Source organism: Eublepharis macularius, chromosome 12 (assembly GCF_028583425.1).
Source record: "Eublepharis macularius isolate TG4126 chromosome 12, MPM_Emac_v1.0, whole genome shotgun sequence".
Lineage (NCBI taxonomy): Eukaryota > Metazoa > Chordata > Lepidosauria > Squamata > Eublepharidae > Eublepharis > Eublepharis macularius.
In genome coordinates, this window is record NC_072801.1 from 42,788,898 (window position 1) to 42,811,666 (window position 22,769).

At 43.3% G+C, this 22,769-nt stretch overlaps 1 protein-coding gene across 1 annotated transcript; it reads left to right on the plus strand.

Moving 5' to 3' along the window:
* Positions 1-3,117: 3,117 nt before the first annotated feature.
* SP2 (Sp2 transcription factor) lies at positions 3,118-22,089 on the plus strand. Its single transcript, XM_054992931.1, has 7 exons — positions 3,118-3,189; positions 10,195-10,271; positions 13,360-14,328; positions 16,187-16,502; positions 18,154-18,328; positions 18,931-19,124; positions 20,523-22,089. Exons 2-7 carry the CDS (start codon positions 10,209-10,211, stop codon positions 20,621-20,623), a joined length of 1,818 nt encoding a protein of 605 aa, XP_054848906.1. The 5' UTR covers positions 3,118-3,189; positions 10,195-10,208; the 3' UTR covers positions 20,624-22,089.
* The last annotated feature ends 680 nt before the right edge of the window (positions 22,090-22,769 follow it).

Consider the following 22,769-nt stretch of genomic DNA (forward strand, 5'->3'; position numbering starts at 1 on the left):
CCCTGATGGAGTGAGCTCTGAATCATGAAAGCTTATTCTGGGATACTTTAGTCTTTCAAGTGCCACCTGGTTCCTTTTTTCTCTTTGATGGGTTGTCCATCAATCTTTTAAACTCAGTATAGGCAAAAGATTAAATGGGTTGAATCCAGTCAGCTTTTTTTGCTTAATCTTACCCAATGCTCCTCTTTACTACAGCCTCTTTCTTATGTAGTTTTTGTCCAAAGGGTCCCACCATCACCCAGACAGACTTTTTAAGTGGTTAAAGGAGAACCTTTCTTGATCAGCAGAGAGCTGATTGGATCCAACCCAATGTTCACACTACAAAAACGTACCGTCACTTCAGAGCCTGGTGTGAGGTATGCTGATTAATCAAAGAAAAAGTGAAAATAAACTGTACAAGAGCACTAACTGTGAAGGCCCAAAGCCCACTCACTTCAATAAGACTTGTGCAGAAGAACATCCTATTAGATTGTGCCTTGGGTCTTAAGCCTTTTTAAGCAATAATAGAAAGTAGGGGAAGGGGAACCATTTAGAGTATAGATTTGAATTTTTGCTATAATTAGGGTAGGTTATCTGAGAATGCCATCCCCTTAATTAATTTATCTCAGGCATGAATTATGATAGCAAAAGCATCTTCCAGGCACCATTTTGGCCACAATCCATTGCTCAAAGCACACCTAAACTCATTGAAAACACTAGCCTTAAACATGCTTAAATCTGTGTTGCAGCAAGGCCACTGAGTACAATCTATACCATAATTTCTGATGCAGAACAATATGATTCCACCTTCCACCTTCAGTCAAATGGCTTTGAATGCTATACCATTTCACAGATATCATTGTTGTTTTTTTAAAAAGTACTGTTTTGCGTTCCCTCACTATCCAGCTCATCCAAGGAAGACCTCTTTTGCGGAATTTGTAGGTTTTTTTTTTTAGGAATGGCAAACAATTTGAGGAGAATCCTGCCTTCCTTCCTTCCTTCTTTTTATGTTTTATTTTGTTGTTGCTAATTGGATGAATGGGATTTGGAGTATAGCATAGGATGGTAAGGGAAAAGGTAGATTTCTGTTTTCTAAAAACAGACACATGATGCTTGGGAACTCATCCTGTCTTTTAAAAGGTGTGGAGAGTACCATTTATTATTTTATTTATTTAGTATATATTAAGCCTACACTTCCTCCAAGGAGCTCCAGGTGATGTGTACATGGTTCTCCTCTCCATTTGATCCTCACAACTGTGTGAGGTAGGTTAGAATGAGCGTGATGGCTCAAGGCTGAGTAGAGATTTGAACCCAGGTCTCCCAGATCTTCATCCAAGACCCTAACCACTACACTTCACAGCTATGTAAGAAGTAGCCTTACAGGTGTTAACCATCGTACAGTGCAATCCTAAGAATACTTTCCTGAGAGAGTAAAACCCATTGAATTGACTTAAGCAGGATTTTGAATAGACTTTAGGATTATTTTGTAAGTTAAACCTGGATTTCCTTAATGGTTAGTAGTATTATGAGATTTGCAAAACAAGAGAATTGGTCAATTACTGCTATTGTGTATCTGTAATTTTCTTCATTACCATTGAGTTTTACATACTTACATCCACTCTGCATTTAATGGCCTGTGACTTTGTTGTTTGTATGTTTTTAAACCACCCACATGAAACGAATGCATAGGGAGGATCCACTGACAGCATCTAAAGAAATGGGCTCTAGTCTGCAAAAATGTATATTGAAATAAAATCTCTGTTTTTAAGGAAACATAAGCCTGCAGTTTAATTTCACTGCGACAGCCTAATATAGCTACCCTTCTGGGGAGCAGCATGGTGACAGCCAGGGTTGGGTAGTGGTTAGAGTTCATTAGACTAGGACCTAGGAGACTCAGGTTCAAATCTGCATTCCATCACAGAGGCTTATTGAAGCTAGGGATGTCAAGTGCCCACTTCTAGTGGACATTCTCCCACCCATGGCTCTCCACCCTCGTTCTGGAGCCAGGAGGAGAATCAGCAGGGAGTGGAGGTGATGTTGTGCTATGTGCTGACAACACAAGCAGCCAAAATCCCGTATGTGATATCAGTTTGATATCCAGCGTTTCTAGAGCATCAGTTGATGAACTGTCATGCATAGGTTTTCGCCTTGATGTCAGCACATAGCGCAATGCCACATCAACCCCTTGCCCCACCTCCAGCGCTCCTGCTTTTTGGGGTGCCAGGTAGTAGCCTGGTATTCTTATGGGTGACTTTGGGCCTCTCTCGCTCTAACCTGTCTCAGACGGTGGTGGTGAGATCAAAATGAATGGAAGGGGGTGATATTGATCCCTCACATGGGATAAAAGCGGAGTGTAAATAAAACAAGAAAACATAGCAATGCCACATTGTCAATTGTCAAGAAAGCATGCCATAGCCCCCACACTTCACCTTCTGTTCTAAACATTCTTTAAAATGTCTAGGCCTCGAGAGCTCAAGGATGTTTGTAAAGTTGAGGGCTGTATAATCTGAGGATTTCGTTCAAAGCCTTCAATCCCCAGAGCACGACTCCGGGTTCTCCTCGCATTCCAACGTTTTCCCGTCTGAAATGGCTCCCTTAAATTGCATCCATTTCTGGTTAGGAGCCTGCAGCCGCCCTTAGAGTACTAGAACGCCCACGGGAAAGGAGGGGGATCATCTCTGTTTTCTTATTGGTTCTCTGTCAGGTTATTTATCTCTCTTTTGACCAACCAGTTTTTGAAAATAAAGCCCTCCCTCTTTGTTAAGGGCTCTGTGTGCGTGTATGCGTGCGCCTCTCTCTGTTTGTTTGTTTCTTTTCCCCACCCAGGGCCTTGTCTATCAATCCTCCGTAGGCGTGATATTCCTCTTAATAGATGATTGGTCAGTAGTCAAGTCAATCTTCACAGCCACGCACACTATTGGATTTTAGGATTACGTCCCGGATTGTCAGAACCGCTTTTTCCTAATTGGCTAAGGCGGACTCTCCGGCTAAAGAGCGACGATTAGTAAAATAGGACGTCCATCAAGCCGGAGGCGGATAGGTAAGCGAAAAATCTAAATCCTGATTGGGTAAACGGTGTCGAGGCCGCGCAGAGATTGGTTCTTGGGCAAAGGACGGGGCGGGCCTTATAGGGCGGTGCCCGGGGGTACTGAGGAGGAAGATGGCGCCGTGAGGGGGGTCTTAGCCGCTGCCGCCTCCGCTTCCCAGCCGGTGAGTAAGCCTGGCGGGGCGGGGTGGGGGTGCGGCGAAGGGGGTGGAGAAACAAGGAGATGGGCCCAGGACGGCAAAGGAAGGGAGGAGCCTGTGAGGCGGGACGGGGGACCTCAAGAGAGGGGGGGCCGAGTGCGCACAAGCGGGTCCGAAGCAACTGGGACCGGAAGGGGGCGGGGCTAAAGGGTGAGCCCGCCTCCTCCGGGGACCCATAAGAATGAGCACACCTGGGTGTGGGGGAAAGCGCTTCTTGGCTGCTTCTCGGGGTTCAGACGGGGCGCCCCATGGGGGAGGAAGAAATGGGACGAGCGCTGGGAGTCAGGCAGCAAACCCCAGGAGGTCCATCCCTTCGATCCCTGAGTCAGGGAAAAGAGCTAGTGTAGGGTAATGTAGATTGTCCGACTCGTAGACCCAAGTGTGAACCCCATTCTGCCGTGGAAGCTCGCTTGGTCACTTTGGGCCAGTCATACGCTCATAGCCTAAGATGCCTCACAGGGTTGTTGTAGTGAGGACAAATTGGGGTGGGGGTAGGAATAATGGTGTAAATTGCTTTGGATCCGCCATGGGAAGAATGGTGTATAACTATCTCAACAAGTAAGGTTTATGTCTCCTCAGAGAGTCCACTCAGGCAGCTGTTAAGGGAATAAGAGTTTTATTTAATGCCATGAGCCAAGACAAATGACCAGGGACGATAGCTAAAAGGCAAGGAAGGGGTTGTCAGTTAACAGCAGAGGGAAAGACTGTATAGAGGAAATAATAGATACTTGGTACAGGAGAAGGTGGATTCTTTATTAGGCGCAGTGGGACGGCAAGAAATGGGTGCTTCCCCATGGCCTCTGTAGCCCGTTTGTGGATTGGCAACAGGTTGTCCACTGTGTGTGAAACAGGATACTGGACTAGATGGACCACTGTGCTGATACTGCAGGGTTCTTACATTGTTATGATGAAGAACGTTGGTGTGGGCACGGTTAAGTTTGGGGAGAGCACTGGAGTAGGCATAGGGTGCTTTAATGTACAGAGCAGGTATATGCTCTGGGGCTACTGGATGCTAAAGGAAGTGGGGGGGATTTTGTTAACTAAAAAAAACTTTCAAAATTGTCTTCAGAATTTTCTTATTGTTAAGGAGGAAAAATCCAGTCTGCAGACATAAGCAGATCAATAGAGCCTACTGGATCAGGCTGGTGGTCCATTTAGCCCAGCATCCTGTTTCACAGAGTGGCCTGCCAGTTGTCCTGGAAGGGCAGCAAACAGGTCATAGAGACCAAGGCTTTCCTCTGATGCTGCCTCCTAATGCTGGTTTTTAGAGGTTTGTTACTTTTGTATATGGAGGCTCCTTACCACATCTGGTAATGGACGTGGTAAGTAAGTTGCTGTTAATGGACCTACTCTCCAAGAGTTTGTCTATTCCCCCTTTTGAAGCCATCTGTACATTGCTATGTCTACTGACAGTGAATTTCACAGTTTAATTACTTATTGAATAAAGAAATGTCCTGTATCTCTTCACAATCTGCCTCAGTTTACACCATTTTGAATAATTTGTGTCATCTGTGAATTTGGCTACTACTCTGCCCATCCCGAATCACAAACCATTTGCAAACAAATGAAATATCACTGATCCCTTGTGGGACCCCACTATAAGAACTTTTGCAAGTGCAAGTATGTAATGTCTGCCAGATCACTGTTATCCACATGCTTGTTAACCTGCTTAAAGAACTCCAAAAAATTGGTGAGGTGGAACTTCTCTTTTTGCAGAAGCCATACTGACTTTCCCTCAGCAGACTTTGTTCCTTGATATGCATAAGAATTCTGTCTTTAAGAACAGTTTCTGCTAATTCATCTGGAACTGATGTTAGGATGACTGGCCTAAAATTCCCTTGACCTCCCTTTTTAAAAAACACAGGATAATGCCAGCCAACAGCATTCCCACTCCCCTCTGTCTCCAACCAGCACCTACCCTTTAATGGCTTTACAGGAAACTATCAGCTAGTTTCCCTTGTTTCTGTTTTTTTAAAACTTCTTTTATATCCCACTTTTCTCCCCAGTAGGGACCCAAATGAGCTTACATAGTTCTCCTTTCCTCCAATTAATCCTTACAATAAACAGAGTAGACTGAGTGTATGTGACTGGCCAAAGGTCACCCAACAAGCTTTGATGGCATGGAGATTATGGTATATCAGGAAAACTGGAGGTCCTCGAGCATCCATTCTCTGTAACCACTCCAGGACTTCTGTTTCTTCCAGTCTGTGTGGTTCCTCTAGTGGAACTAATCTGTTGTCTGGAAATCCATACTAATTCTGGGGAAACTCCAGTCCTCCTCAGGTGGTTGGCAGCTGTAGTGCAGGTGTTATTCCCTCTATCCCCCAATGTGCTGTGCAGTTGTGATCCATCTTCTTTGTTCACTTCATCATGCATAAGATAACAATAACTGAACTAAGAGAGCTTTCATGATACTGCCTTCAAATAAACACTCAACTTGGATGTAACCTTGGGGTGGAGGAAGAGTGCCAGCTCAAGATCACACTGAATGCTCCCAATCCTACCACATGTAGTGGTATGTGTGGCTGGAGGAAGAATAGCCAAACAGACCTTCATTGCAATCAAGGAACTTTTCTCTAAAGATGGCTGCTGTTAATTAGCTGAGGATTCCATACTGAACTTCTCTGCTGTTTCCTTCAAAGAATGTACCCTTTAAAGTGAATGTCAGTTTGGTAGATGCAGACAGTGGTTTTGGTCTCCTGTGGTTTTCTACAATGAAATGGGAGACAGTAGTAAGAAAGAATGCTCTCTTTTACTTATAGATAGATGTCTCAAATGATCTTCTGGGGGTTACATTTGTTGAGAGCTAAAAGTTAGCTGGGTCTGATTTGGGACCTCCCCTTACAAGCATTTGTCCAGTCTGTGTTTGGAAAGTAGATATGCTGCCAGCCTTTCTTGGAGCTTGCTCATTTTCCTTCTGTCTGAAATTGGGGGTGGAAGCCCATTCCTGCAGTACTTAATAATAACAATCACTTTATATACTGCCCTTCAGGACAACACCCACTCAGAGTGGTTTACAAAGTATGTTATTATTATCCTCACAACAATTACCCTGTGAGATGGGTGGGGCTGAGAGAGCTCTGGAAGAGCTGCGACTGACCCAAGATCACCTAGCTGGCTTCAAGTGGAGGAGTAGGGAATCAAATCTGATTCTTCAGATTAGAGTCCTGCCACTTTTAATCACTATACCAAACTGGCTGTTAAAAGAGAAACTTTGTGCATCTGCTGACCCATGTTTGTATCCATAGACCAGTCAGAATGAAGAGTAAACTTGGGCTGTTGCCATGGTCTTGCATGCTCAAATGCTATTAGGAAGAGTTGTGTGTCCTCTTTCAATCCATCAGATCTTTTATGTGTTGGTCTCAAGTTCCTTTACTGGTTTCCAGTCAGAGGCTGAAAGCAGGCATGTTAACTCCATTCATATATTCTTAATAAATTACAGTTACTACCACAACTGAAGGAGAATGGGTTTGTCTCTGACATTATAAAGTCCTTGGTTAACTTGGATGCTGGCAGTAGTCTTGGGTCCTTTCATGCTTGCCTGTCCCAGTTTCTTCCCGCTGCAACCAAGACTCACCTCCAGACAATTCCACTGCCATCCAAAGCAAGGCTGACACCCTTCTAAGTCAATTGACATCAGTGGTTTTGAAGGGTGTAACTCTGCCTAGAATATCAGCGTTAGTGTGATGCAAACAAAATGTTATTTCCTCCAATCGGTGGTATACAAACAATCCATTATCTTTGCTCCAAACAAATGCTCTCCTTGCACAGTGCAAATCAAACACTACCAACATAGGTTAAGTAATAAAAAAAAAGTTAGCATACTCTGCATGTTGGTTGTTTAGTCACAGAGAGGCCATTTCAATGGGCTCTCTTCTGTTGTTTGATGGACTTCTGGAGACATTTATTTTCAACTTTCTCTATAAGACTTTCCTGACCTCTGTGGTTGTTCCCATGGTGATTGGTGTCCATGTAAAATCTTCTGCTCATGGGGTATTTTGTATACCATGTAAGTGATGCCCATTGCCCCTTGAGACTTATCTCACTTGAGTGCTGTGCTAAACAAACTATGATCAGAACTATACAAGCTGATTTTTACACAAAATCTACCTTGATGTAGGCACAACCATGGAGAAAGCAGCAGTCATGCTGGGCTGGGAACTTGTAAAGGAGCTAGTGACTATACTGCGTTATGGGGCCTACTGGGGCTGTGAATTGCTGAGGGAGATCTGCTCAGCTGTGATGCTTACTCAAAGAATTCCTAGAATGAGTTAAGTGAGTAAGCTGTCACTCATACATTTCCCAGTATGCACTTGGTCCAGGGAGAATTTATTACCTTTCCACTTGCTTTGAGCAAATTGCTGACTAATGGGCCCAGTCTACATAACAAATAAATAGACTTATTGTCTCTCTGTCTCTCACACACGTATTTTTATCCTGCCCCTTTTTTTTAGTAGTTCAGAGTGATGTACATGTTTCTTTCTTTCTCCATTTTATCTTTTCAATAGCCCTTTGGATTATGTTAGGCTGAATAAGCAGCCCATGGTCAACCCAGTGAGTTGCATGGCAGCATGGAGATTTGAACTCTGGTCTCCTCAGTCTTAATCGGGCACTATAACCTCTGTACCACGCTAAGAAGAATTATGAAGATCCTTAGCACAGGCCTGTAGTTTGTTGCTGAGCTGCTGTGACTAGTCATCACCTCCAGCCGAGCACGGGAGCAAAGAGCTTCACCTGTCTTGCCAAGCCAGTCATGTGCTTGTCTCGCCAATGCTTAATCAGATGCACCATTGGGGGGTCACTCATAGAGGACTCCCCACTCCCTCTCCCAGTCTCAGAACTTGGCTGGGAAGGAGGATCTCAGCTCTGTGTGAACCTGGCTCAGTACTGAGCCAAGTCTTTTGAGTCTCAAATCCTTTCTTCCTTTTCCATCTGCCAAAGGCCAGCAAGCCTTTGAAGTTAGGAAAGGAACCAGCCACTGTTAATGCCATGGCAGTGAAGATCGAGCTTGTATGTTGCCCTAGCTAAGAGACCTGGAGGTCTCTGGTTCAGATGATGCTTCAGACAGGAACTCACTCAGTAGCCCCAGGCCAGTCATTGTTTCTCTGCCCCCACACCAAGTCTATAATATGTGGCTTCCTATTGAAGGTGTTTATATTCAGTAGGGAGGGGGATGAGGAATCAACTATGTGAAATCAAGAACATTTGCAAATATCTGCAAGTGTTGTGTAATATGATTTTCACACATTCACAGTAGGGTGGGATTTGTTTCTCAAGAAAAGGTAGGCTGTAGGTGTCATGGAGGAGAGAGAAAGTCATGTTGAGGGTCACAGTCCTCTTTTCTTTGCCTACTGGAAATTTGCTAGTAGGGGGAGGGATATGCCTCCTGCATATTTACCAGTCACTTTCCCTCTCAACAAATTTGTCACTGGAGCTGTAAGATCTAGGAACTTGCTTTCAAAATGTAGAGTTCTGTAAATAAGTCTTTGCAATGGTTTTGAGGAATATTTGTGCAGTGTAGTGCTTAGTTTCTTCTCACACCAGGCCAACAGTGGGTATCATCCATCTTTCCCCCTCTTTCTTCCACACTGCAAACCATAAGGGCAAGAAACTTTGAATGTGCTTCATTTTACTGTCTGGTGGTGGTGGAGAGTGCCCTGAAGTCATAGCAGAGTTATGGCGACCCGTGGTGGAGTTTTCATGGCAAGAGACTAACAGAGGTGGTTTGCCATTGCCTGCCTCTATAATCCTGGTCTTCGTTGGAGGTCTCCCATCCAATTACTAACCAAGGCCAACCCTGCTTATTTTCCAAGATCTCAGGAGATTGAGCTTGCCTGGCTATGCCAATCAGGGCCATTTTACTGTAGGGCTCATGATTCCCACTCCCCTTTAAATTAGTGAATCACAACTTGTTTTTAACTATGCATTTCTTTAGGCAATTGATTCAATTATGGTAAGATTGCAAAAGGGCTGAGCTTGTTGGTGTTTATATCTTTCTTTCTCTGCACCCCGGAATGTTGTTGACATTTTCCAAAATGAAATCCAGTTATGCCACAAAAAGAATACACCACTCTAATAAGCTGGGGGCATGAATTGATAATATCAGTGCCAAATTATTTCCAGGATAATGCTAGCTTGTTCAGCTTATATATTTTGCATATAAACCCTACAATATGCACCTAAACTTTCACTTGTGAACATTGCGTTTTCTCCTGCTGTCTGCTGTTGTTGCCAAAGCAAGCCCTGAGAAATTGCTCTGTGAGCCAGCCCAAAAATGTAGGAACTTAACTAATTTTTCAGCTTTCAGAGTTTTGTATTATGATCACCATTTTTTGTAATTATTGCTGCCCACAAAACTTATTCTTAAACTCTTCACAGTTTCTTGTAATTTTATTAAAGCTATGATAAAAACATTGCACTATATAAATAAATGTGGGAGTAACCCCAGTTGTCATAACCACAACAAAGCTAAGTTCTAACCCTAATTTAACTTTTCCCTAATTCCTCATAATTCCATTATTGATTTAAAGAACTCTGTTTAATTGGATATTGGAGCTGGTATAGAAAGAAATGAATCTATCCAGTACCATTGAATTTTAAAAAGTTAAATTTACATAAGTAAACAAGTAATAATAAGAAGGTCATACACTTTTTTGGTCATTCTGATGATTTTGTACTTTCACTGTGAATTGGAAAGAGATGCTGCAATAAAATAGTTACTGAAAATATTAGGTGCCACAATGAAATTTCTGGATTCCATGGTGACCTGTTGGGATTTGTCAAGCCTTGATCTATAGAATGCCTTGCAGTTTTAAAGAGAGTTACTTAGAAGGGTTAGGATTGTACTCTTAACACCAGCCCTCTTTAATTCTCTTCATCACAAGGACAGTGGTTGTCTGGGCTTAGGGATGGGTTGATGCAAACATCAGAAAACCATTTCCATGAATTAACCCTGTCTCTTTCTTGTAGATTCAGAGAACAGTATGGCTGCTACTGCTGCTGTCAGCCCCAGTGAATATTTGCAGCCTGCTGCTTCAACAGCCCAGGTAAGTCTTTGAAATGAGTGAGATTTGGTAGTATCATTGCAGACTGTGGCTGTCTGTTCTGGGTTGTAGCATGGAAAACGTGTTTTCTGATCAATGTATACCTTGGCCTTGGGGGCCTGTTTGGTGTGTATACTCAGTCTTCTGGTTGGCTAGGAGTCCTGTAACTCTTTAAGATTCCCCAGTTCATGGGAGTGGTATCAGGACTGGTGAAATATTTCAGATTCTCGGGTGATAGTGCTGAGCTTTCAAGAGCTAGCATCGGGTTATTAACTGCAGGTGAAGCATGGTGCTGGAAAACAAAAAAGAATGTTGCACATTCTTAGATGCCACGGTCAGTTTTCTAGGCTACAAGGTTATCTTCCAGTGGTAGTTATTGTGCAAGGTATTGTATTACTGTTCTGTAAATCCACAATACAGCCACATTGGGGATATTGTGCATGGCTCTGGTTTTCCCATCTCAAAAGTATGCATACAAGAACGCTCCTTTGAAGTCCATTCATTTAATGATGCTTTTGCTGAAGAACTATCTAATGGATTTCTTTAGGCCAGGTCTGCTCACGTTGTTATGTCTTAGTGGTGGTATACAGAGAGCTTCTTTATTTTAAGCATGATGCATACCTCTCTTGTGTAAAGATGAGAAGAGAACACTTAGTAGAAGAACATTTGCTTTGTATGCAGAAGGTCCCAGCTTCAGTCTCATAGCTGAGTCCCTGGAGAGCTGCTTCTTGTTGGAGTAGACAGTACTGATATTAATAGACCAATAGTCTTACTAGGTATTTGGCAGCTTAGCAAAGAGGATGCAGCATTGCAGCTTACTGACTGAGCATTTGCTTGGCATGCAAAAGGTCCCAGGTTCAATCCCTGGCATCTCCATCTTAAAAGGATTAGGTAGCCGGTGATGTGTGTGAAAGACTTCCACCTGAGATCCTGGAGAGCTGCTGTGAATCAGTACTGACCTTGATAAACCAAGACCCAGACTCAGTAGAAGGCAGCTTCATTTGTTCAAGTAATATATATGAGACACTATAGCTGATGTCTCCAAAATGAGTTTTTGTTCCAAAGAATGCCACCTACTGGGAAAAGAACAGGCTGTGTGTCTCATAAAGTAATCTGAAACCAGCATAGGCTAAAAGCCAATGAAAAGGAGGGTGGTTCTTCTACCCCCACCCTAGAAAGTCTAGGATTCCATTAAGAGCTCTGGAATTGATCACTAAGCAGACCATGTGCAGCATTCAAGAGCCCCTGCTCTTGGTTTCCTTCTGTCCTTAATTCACAAGAATAAGAGCGAGTACAAAAAGCTTTCTGAGGTATATACTTTTGTCCTTCCTTTGTTAACAATTTGAGGATGCTTAGTGGGAACGTAGAGTGGAAAGGTAGCAGTCATTTGTGAACTTGGCAGTTGGGAATCATAACAAAAATTTGAGGCGCTCAACTGTGATCGTTTTTTATTTAATGAAAATAGAATTTCATGTGGTAATCAGTTTGAGCTGATTTAAGTTATGTTAAAAGTGATTTGATCTATTGTATATCATTCAGATTTATTCAGCTGTCTATTAAGGATGGATCTGTTAGCTTTTCTATATTTGTTTTCTTTTTGTAATAGGGAAAACAACTGGAGGCCCTTTCCAACCTTTTAAAACACTGTGTAGGATTTGTATTTCCTGCGTGTTCTATGCACCTTAGAGTTTTAAGAGTATTTAGACCGGGCTTGAAAGAGGACTCAGAATTTTGTCTTTTGAGGTACTAAGTGTGTCTTAACACCATTCTGATGTACTGTTAGGTTGATGGGTGGGTTTTTTTTTAACCTAGTTGCTTTTCGGTATTATCTTCAGTTGCCATTTCATCAACGTACATTAGTTTTCTTCGTTATATTTTAAGGATATTTTATTTTGGAACTCAGAAAGGAGCAATCCAGTTTGTGGAGATGGGAATTGCTTTTAAGCAGCTGCTTTCACGACTTAAACATTTCCTTATCTAGAAGACAATAAATTGCCCAAAGACGGCGATTAACCTTTTAAAACGTATTCTTTAATTTTGTTTAATGAATTTTGAAAATGGATAGAAAAATAATTGCATTGCATGCTAGTGATATGAACAGAATTTTTTAAATAGTATATCTGCAGGCTCTCTCCAGGTCACTTTTCTGCTTTAGAAATCATGTGTATGTGATCAGTCTCAGTAAGCCATTCAGGTTCACAGAGTTAGACTGCCAGAGCAAATTAAGCAGTACCTTTTATTTAGACCAGGTTTAAAATGCCGGAAGTAAATGTCACACAGAATTCTTTGTTAGGTCAAGGGGAAAAGGAAACATTGTTATATTGCCAGGGTATAATTTAGGTAGTCAAGTCTGCTTTTAGACCAAAAATAGCTTTCATTCTATAGATACTGTGACTATATTTGCACAAACAAGAACTAAGCACACTTCTTCTAACTCAAGTACATTTTTGTACTATTCACACAAACACTTGCTTCAGGCAATATGGAAACTACTCGAAATGGTATCTCTTTGACAGCTGCCACGTATGGTAAACCGTGGGCTGTGGTTGATTGTGCAGCCCTACCATTGCTATTTGATTTTATCTGGGGCAATTTGCATAGCTTGAAAGAAACCTCATGGTGCCAGACAATCCATATAGCACATGTTGCTTCTATTTGTGTGAAGCTGATCTGAGAGAGGTATTCAAGTGTAGAAAACATGAGAATATAGACCAGGGCTTGACAAATCCCAGACACTAGGTCTTCATGGCACCTAGAAAGTCTTTGTGGTGCTAAGTGTTTGTTTGTTTTTTAAGGTGGTAACAATGATTAGAAAATATGATCCTACATAATCCTGAAGGTTGAAATATGCAGCTGGCACCTAAAATTATGGGTGAGTTCTAGAGCCAAAATTGATCAAGGCTTGATACAGATGTTCTTTTAAAGTGGGATAATACCCCCTCTGGTGTAGGTTTTAGGTTGTGATATTTTGCTTATATGCTTGCTGACATTGTTGGGCTTCCTTCTTCTTCAACGAGGCTGGCCGTAAAACTGTTTGTCTGCCAGACTACCTCTACTTCATTCTTCCTCCCTCATCTTGTTCTCCATGCAGGATTCTCAGCCATCTCCGCTAGCCCTGCTTGCTGCCACATGTAGCAAAATTGGCCCTCCAGCTGTGGAAGCAGCTGTTGCCTCTCCTGCCCCTCCTCAGCCTACCCCACGGAAACTTGTCCCCATCAAGCCTGCTCCCCTCCCACTGAGTTCCAGCAAGAACAGTATTGGAATCTTGTCATCAAAAGGGAACCTCTTCCAGATCCAGGGCTCCCAGCTGGGAACATCCTATCCTGGTGGGCAGCTTGTGTTTACTATCCAGAACCCAACTGTGATCAACAAAGGGGCCCGCTCGCCTGCTAACATCCAGTACCAGGCAGTTCCACAGATCCAAACAGCATCAGGGCAGACCATCCAAGTGCAGCAGAATTTGGCCAATCAAATACAGATTATTCCCAGTACTATCACGTCTTCCCCCTCTTCCTCCTCCTCCTCTTCCTCCTCTGCTCATAAGCCTGTGCCGATCAAGCCAGCACCAGCTCACAAGACTCCACCAGCAGCTGTCCACAACTCAGGCAACGTTGTTAAGTTAACCGGCACTGGTGGTAACGTTACGCTTACTCTTCCTGTGAGTAACCTGGTGAGCGCCGGAGACTCTGGTGCGCAGGCTCAGATTGTCCCAGAGAGCACCTTAAAGCCGAGCAAGAAAGCCCGGAAGAAAGTGATGACACCGGCTCAGACGACTGCCATGGCTGTGACGGAGCAAGTGGAGACGGTCTTGATAGAGACTACGGCCGATAACATCATTCAGGCAGGGAACAACTTGTTGATTGTGCAAAGTCCCGGCTCTGGCCAGCCAGCAGTGGTCCAACAGGTGCAAGTGGTCCAGCCCAAGCAAGAGCAGCAGGTAGTTCAGATCCCCCAGCAAGCTCTGCGGGTAGTCCAGGCGGCCTCGGCTACGCTGCCTACAGTCCCCCAGAAGTCACCGCAGAACTTCCAGATCCAGACAACTGAGCCAACTCCCACTCAGGTACATGGGGCTTCAGCTGCAGGTGGGGGGCATGTCTGGAATTCAGGGCTGGGGTGGGCTTAAAGAAAATCTCCAAGTCTTTTATATATTATGTATCAAGTGCATTATTTTTATTTATCCACTTGTATATTTTTTAGTCTCCTTTGCATTAAAAATATATACATGATGACTTGCAGACTGCTTTACCCTGATCTAGTGTTTGCAGTCTGTTTGTAAAGACTGGTTCCTCAGTGATTTCTGCTGCACTGGAGGGGAGGAAAGCATCTTGGTGCACCTCATAGGAAGTCAGATCCAGCTGGCTTTGTCACTCAGTATCCCCAAATTCACCTCCTTACAGCAACCTCTGTCTCATATGGCCTTTGTCCATGCAGGTCCCATAATCCCCAACACAACTTTTTTGGTGGTCAAAGGAATCATAGAATCATAGGGTTAGAAGGGATCTCCAGGGTCATCTAGTCCAACCCCCTGCACAATGCAGGAAATTCACAACTACCTCCCCCTAAAGGAGACCCTCCCCCTTTTATCAATGAAAAAGGGGGTTGAATCTAACCCATGGATTCCCACATTCTGCAAGATTTTGTATAAGTCCTTCTCTTTCTTCTTCTGCATAGTTTTCTGTTAACTCCTGTTTTTCTCTGGATCAATATTCATTTTGCCAGGTAACTTCCTGGTAATTATTAGGGTTTTTCAGAATTTCTAATGCATCTCATCTATAACAGTGCAATCCCCAGTAGAGTTACATGCTTCTGATCCCATTGACTTCAGTAGAGTTAGAAGGGCATCTCTGCTTTAGTTTGCACTGTTAAGGTCCTAATGATATTAAGTTAGTATTGTAAAATATCCTATTTTTGTGATTAACTTCAAGGGATGAGAAAGGGGGGATTTTCACAGGGGGCTGGTCACAGAAATCCATTTGGATATGTGGAATCTCACCTTGTGAAGCTCTCGTTTTCAAACATCCTGTATCCTACATCCCCAGTCAGTGAAGTTTGAAGCTTTCCTCCAGCTTAAGAGGCTCTTCCTCCAAAATAAGAATTAATTAAATGTGGGGTAGGAAGGTTCCTTTCAATGGAGGAAGTTCCTCCATCCTAAGGAAGGATACATGTCCATATTTCTAGGTTTTCTGCATCCAAGGTAGCTTACTCATGATTATTAGTATATTTAGAGAAAAGCAACAGCCAGATCCCTTCACCACCATTTTACACTGCAAGACGGATGTCTAGAAAAATAGGGAGAGAATAAAGAGATGTTCTTGTTTCTATCTTCTGCTGTGTAAAGTGCCCGCTCTTTTCAGTTGCAACCAGAGTCTGTGCCTTGCCTTTATAGGGGAAAAAATATCTTCCTCTTTGCCTCACAAGACCAAGACCTGCTTTCAGTGCCCCTGCCTTCAGAGGGGAGGCAGGTGGCAACCTGAGCACAGCTTTTTCAGTAAATGGCGCCTTGCTTATGGAATGCCCTTCTCTTTGAGACCTGCCTGGCTCCTATATTGCTCTGTTTTAGACCAGGCCCAAATCTTTCTGTTCACCAGGCTTTTTATTAAGGAGTTGATTTAAAAACAACAACACTATTTTAATCTGGAAACTCTTATTATAAGCAGCTCAGTACATACGGTTTATGTCGCTAGATTTTAGTGCTGGATTTTAATTAATAACCTTAATGTTTTGTTTTTAACGATATTTCATTTTGTAATCCACCTCAGGCAGGTTTTCTGGAGAGGTGGCATAAAAATTTTCTTAAAAAATAAATAATACTTGGTTGTTAATTCAACAGGAAAAGTAGCTTTCCCTTTAAACTGTGGATACTGTCCAGGTGGGAAGTGGCACCTTCAAAACCTTTCCTGTCTGTGCTGTCCTTTTAGGTCTATTTCAAGACTCCCTCTGGTGAGTTACAGACGGTGCTGCTCCAAGAAGCCCCAGCTGTTACTGTGGCCCCCTCCCCCACTGCCGCCTCCACCACTTCCTGCAGCAGTCCCATCCCTCGCGTCTCCCAAGCAGGAGGAAGTACCAAAAAGATGGGGGCTCGCAAGGAGCGTGCCCTGCCAAAGATTGCCCCTGCTGGAGGCATCATCAGCCTCAATGCGGCGCAGCTTGCCGCTGCTGCTCAGGCAATGCAGACCATCAGCATCAATGGGGTGCAAGTTCAAGGCGTCCCTGTCACCATCACCAACACTGGAGGTGTGTGTGTATGTGATATTATCCCTTAATGACAGATGTGCTATATGGTGGCTTCGTAAGGATGGGAGATGTGATACAACTCTCAAGACTGCCTGAAATTTGGAAAACAGCAGAGAAAATAAAGGACAAAAGGCATGGAGATTAGGGGTGAGGGGAGGAAGTACAGAGAAAGGGCAGGACAAAACACTGTGTTAGAGAATATTAGGAGGTGTCGCTTGGAAGCTAGGGACATGTTTCAGGAAGATCCCAAACATTCTTCTGTTGAACCATATGGTATATCCTTCCATGTAAACCTACTTATGGGATACATAAGGGATGCTGTTTTTTATGCTCTGTACAGCTCCAGTCACACGCTTCTATGTATGTATATACACAGGTTGGGTGTCCTGTGTCCTACCGCTCCACTCAGCAAAATTTGAATTGAAGCCTTCCTCCAATATAAGGAGCCTTCCTCCCGCTTCATTAGCCTTTCATCCAGCAGAACAGCCATTTAAGTTGGAGGAAGACTCCATAGGTTAGAAGATGGTTTCAGTCTTTGCTGAGCAGAATAGTCAGATTAGAGATAAAAGATTTCTAAAATAGAAAGGAAATATATACCATTCTTACTTTCCTCTCAAGCCTAATATTGTTTTGCTACTTTAACAATATGAAGTGCAACATTTATAACTTGATTAGCACATAGAATTGTATTAATTGGCGTATTTATGGAGTTTAAAAGTATCAGTGCCTTTCTTTTCTACAAGCAAAATGGCAAATACACTCAACACTGGAGCAAGAGAACTGTAGACGGCTGCTCTCTATGCTATCTTAGCACATTTCACTCATTCCAAGAGGGGGGGGGGGCACAAAAGCTTTTTTTTCTGTGGTCTTCAAAAATTTCCAATTTTTCCAATGGAAAAATTGAATGCTAATTATTTTGAGTTAGTAAACCCTCGTCTTAACAAGCATTTTGCTCATTCTAAAAAAAAAATCAAGGCTTTTTTCCCCTTGAGGAAAATAACAGAACAACTCTTATTTTATTCCCCCCTCCCCAAACCTTCAAATCTCTAGGTAGGATAAAGGCCACATTTTGGTGGAATAGGGTGGGCTGTAGTGAGCTAAGAACCCCTTCCAACAGTATCTCTGCCTCAAAGTTTACAAAATTGCTTCATTTTAGCCTTCCTAGGTAGGAGGTTTGGACAGTTTCCAGGGGAGGTCCAAAGCAGAGTGGATTGTTAATCTATTCACCTGCTTGACCAGGATGAGAATTGTCCTTCAGATGAATGGAGGTGTGGCCATATTCCTTCTCAGCCAATCATTGCCTTTTCCCTTTAACATTGGAAGAGGCATGCATGATAGCACTGCCGCATGCTTTCTGGAATGTGGAAGGGGGCATCACCTTTCCATCCCATCTGTGTGCACAGCCCTCTCCTGGCTTTCTGAGACTATCAAGGTTGGCAGATGCAGCCATAATAGCGCTGTGTTATTCTGTCTGCCCTAAAACTGTTCTCTTCCCTTCTGAGAGATGTTGAAGTAAGCAGTCTTGTAGTGCTGTTACATATATCCCTGTGAGATGGAGAGGTGTTAGGAGAAGTAGGACTTAGTAGAAGAAACACCACCACCACACTTGAACAGACACTGAGACAGGGCTTCATTGTCCCTCTTCCTTAAGGTCAGCAACAGCTGACGGTGCAAAACGTTTCTGGCAACAACCTGACCATCAGTGGCCTGAGCCCCACCCAGATCCAGCTACAGATGGAGCAGGCGCTTTCGGGGGACCTGCAGCCTGGGGAGAAGAGACGGCGGATGGCATGCACCTGCCCGAACTGCAAGGATGGGGAGAAAAGGTGAGACCTAAGACTTAATGGACCTTGAGAGAGAAAAGAGAGTCCAACCCCTGTCCCTCTACAAACTATTGCTCGGGGACTGTGCCTGTCAGAGTGGCAGAAACAGTATGGGGATGAAACTCCCTTCTGCAGAAGACATGGTGATGCTTCAGTGGGTTGGGCAGTCATTCATCTGAACTGAAGGACAACTGAAGTAGAAACTGTGACATGAAACTAGATAATTGCCAGACAAGGTAGGTCATTGCGCTGCAGGATAGTAGTCCCAGAGTTGTCATTAAGGCTGTCTGGGTCACTGCCAAGAAATATAGTGGAAGATTCTAGGTTGTTGCTAGAATTGCTCGTGGATGCTTAAAAAACAAGGCAGCCCTCCTTGGACTGTTGCTGACTACATTTGTGCATATTGTCACAAAATGGGGTTGGGGTAGGTGGTATATTCTTGGATACAGATGTATTACTTCTTGTGTTAGCAATGAAAGCACTTTCTTGAACCTTGATGATAGTGAGTCTGATCTCCAGAGGGTCATCAGACTGCCCTGTTATGGTCAAGGGCTCCCAGATCTTCATTGCACTTATTATATTCCCCTTCCTTTTTTTCACTGCAGGTTGGGGGATCAGGGGAAGAAGAGGCACATCTGCCATGTACCTGAATGTGGGAAGACCTTCCGCAAGACCTCTCTGCTGCGGGCCCATGTGCGCCTGCACACAGGGGAGCGCCCTTTCATCTGCAACTGGGTCTTATGCGGGAAGCGGTTTACGCGCAGTGACGAACTGCAGCGACACGCCCGGACACATACAGGTGAGTTGTGCCATCTTCCTGCTTTCTGCTATCCCACCTGCCCTACTTCCTTCCTGTATTCTTCAATACTGCCCTGATGATAAATGTGTAGGGAAAGCAATATATAAACCCTAATGGATCAAATCACATCATTAATAGTTATTATACATTAATGTCTCTTAGGCGTCCTTACAGTAACAGAGTACAGCAGCCCAATGTTGCTATGCTGTGTTTTAGGTGAAGAGTAGTGACTTTAGAAATAATGGACTGGCTCCCACTGAGATGGTAATCTAGTGTCTGGGCCATTCCCCTTCAGAATGCAGATGGTGGCTCATGTGATGGAGTGTTGTTGTGAAGAAGGAATTAACTTTGTATAAAGTATTAGCGTAGCTTCTCCCTAACATGAGAATTGGAAGAGGTTTTTTTTTTTAATGGCTGTTATGTGTTCTGCACCTGCAGTCTGAAGTGGTACAGTCCTAGGTTTAATAAATTTAATTAATTATTTCTATCCCCCCATTGTTTCTTCCAAATGGGGGCTCGAAGTGGTTACATGGTTCTCCCCCATTTAATCCTCACAATCATTTTATCCTCCTTGAGGTAGGCTAGGCTGAGTGTGTGTGACTGGCCCAAAATCACGCAGTAAGCTTCCATGGCAGATTCGAACCTGGGTCACTCAGCTCCTAATCCGAAACACTGGTCTCTATATCACGCTGGCTCTCTATTAGGCCAGAGTTTTGCTTAAGGCCATCCAGTAAATTAATGGACTGTCAGAGTCGGAGCTGATACTTGTAACCGCTCTTCAGCAACATTTGTGTCTATCTTCACCCGCCCCCCCTGCTCTTCCTTTTAATCCTTATGCATGCTCTGTTCCCATGTAGCTGTTGGTATCCTGGGCTGCTGCAGACTTTGCATTTACCTGGCTGTTACAAGGGGACTGGATGCCCATGTTTTCCATGGATATGGATGCCCATGTTTTCCATTTCCGTACTATATGAGGAGTTATCTAAAGCTTTATAATGAGTGTGCAAAATACCTTCAACACTCGGCCTTTTGATTGCATTCAACAAGGCCAGAATTGCCTTGCTGGACTACACCACAGTCTTCTGGTCCAGTATTCTGACTCCAATACCAGTTCATCAGGTTGCCCCAGAGAGCTTGAAAAGAGTGCATAGAGGCAACAGCTACCCTCTGTGGTGTATCAGTATCCTGTATCCAGAGTCTGCATATTTTGGATAATTATTGATAAGCATATCCCCCATCAATTTCTAATTCTTTAACAAACAAATTCTTGTAAACCTTTCATCTAAGCTAACAATTGTCAATGCTGTATTGTGGCAGTGAATTCTACAAACTGATCACATGTTGTGCAAACCGTGATTGTTGCATACTCAAGTATTCTTGTTTCCTCACTCTGGACAGGTGACAAGCGTTTCGAGTGTGCTCAGTGCCAAAAGCGTTTCATTCGAAGTGACCACCTGACGAAGCACTATAAAACTCACCTGGTCACCAAGAACTTGTAGGGCTGGATGCAACCAGAAGACGTGGGGGAGCCGTTGTGGAGGGTATTGGTGACCCTGTTGCTGTAAGGGGACAAAGGACAGAAAAATGCCCCAAGTAACACTCCTGACCAGAGACATCAACTTTCCCATACATCTCTTTGCAGGGAAAGGGAATAAAAGGCCGCTGTGGCTTCTCTCAATGGCCTCCACCTCCTGGCACACTCCTTGGAACCTTCTTGAAAGGTGCGTCAGACAGCATGGCATCAGGCTGGGATGACAGAGAAACAACACGACTTCCAAATGAATTAGCTAAAATTAGCACAAAGCCCAGAAGTGGGCAAGAAAGAGATGGGGACAGTAGCAAGGCAGAGCCTCCCCCCAACAGTCCTTGGGAAGCCTGCAAAATAAAATTCTTACTCCAGTGCTCCAAAGGGCCTCCATCTGTAATTGATAGTAAAACCAGCTGCACCCCCACTTGTACTCTCGGCTCCCTCTTCCCACCCCCATGCGCTTATGAAGCTTTTAAATGGGGGATAGGGATGCCGCCTGAAAACAGGACTCTGCATCTTCCCCCCCAGCACATTCCTACTTTATATTTAAAAATTATAAATATATATAAAATATATATCTATATATTAAAAAAAAACTCCTTAGGAAGCCCCATGTATTTTCTACGGAGAATGTTGCCTTATATTCCCCCATCCAGTTCCAAATTATGTATTGTGAGCAGGGTTGGATTTTTTAAATTTAATTATTTCCTTAACAAAGGAAAAAAACTAAATCTTGCCTTTCTTAATGATGCAAGTGCAGTCCAAAGCCCCTGCATTGACACCGAACACGAGACCCATGCAGTTACATTTACTGGTATATGATATAATGCCTTCATTGTGCACGCAGCAGGGATTTCGGGTGTGGGAGGTGCATGAGAGCAGCCCTTTGCTCATGGAAGAGAGTTGGGGAAACCCATATGCAAAAGGGAGTCCTCATGTGTAGCTACTGGAGCTATTGAATGACAGCTTTGTGGCCTGGTCAGAGAACCCTTGCTGTGGTAGAAGACATCTGAGGCTCGTGGTATGGCAGGGGTGGGGATCTGTGGGGCATGATAACATGTGATTCTGTACGGCTGGGTTTGGCAACTTTTGCATATCTAGTTCTGCAGATCCACATGTGGAAACAGAATGCTGCAATCCAGTGCAAGGGTTGAGTGTGTTAAGCCCTGCCAGCCAACTGACTTTTATTTGTGTACTAAAATGCAAGCATTCTCTTTCCAGATCTTTGTTGGCTTTCTTCCTTTTTTTTAAAAGCCTCCCAATAACAGACCTTTCTTATGTATTATAGTGTATATTGTATCATAGACTATATATTGCGTTGTGTTTCCTACATGTTTCAAAAACATACGGCTTGTTATTTTTGAGGTTTTAAATTAAAAAAATCCACTTTATTTTTTAGTTGTAACTGCTTGAAGTATGTTTTTCTTTAATTAAGTGTCAAATCCTTGTTATTTTTTTATTAACGATGTAACTTGGCTGGCCAATGTGAGGCTAGCCTTGGGGAGAAACAATCACATTTCTTGATTAAATAAATTTAGTTGTTGAAAACAAAACCAACGATGGTTTGGGAGTAAAGGATCCTTTTATTTTGTTAAGTGGGGAGAAGTATGGACTTATTGGGGGTGACTTACTGAGAGATAAACTAGAGCATTGGAGAGGTGTGTTTGTATGAAAGGGGATGCAAGATCCCTCCGAGCATTTTCACGTGAGGCTTGTACTGGCTTTTGCTTAGAATGGTTTGTGATGTGGATGTAGAACAGATATAAAATGGAACTGACTAGCCTGATAAATCCATGTTAGTCTGTTGCAGCAAAATTAAACAGAATTCTGATGACACCTTAAAAGATTAACAACATTGATTCCATCATCAGAACTCACTGCCTCATAGGGTTGTCTGACCCTTTAACAGAGGCCGAATGGACTAGCCTGTGTTCTTTACCTCCATGCTGTGAAAAGCTTCAACTGCCCATTTCTACATATTAAACCTCTCTTAAAGGTTTAATATGTAGGTTGTTGCCCCTGCCCTACTTGTATGAAGTACACATCCATAGCAGTTATGAATGTTGTACACTTCATGCATCTGACAAAGTGAGCTCTAACTCACAAAAGTTTTATGC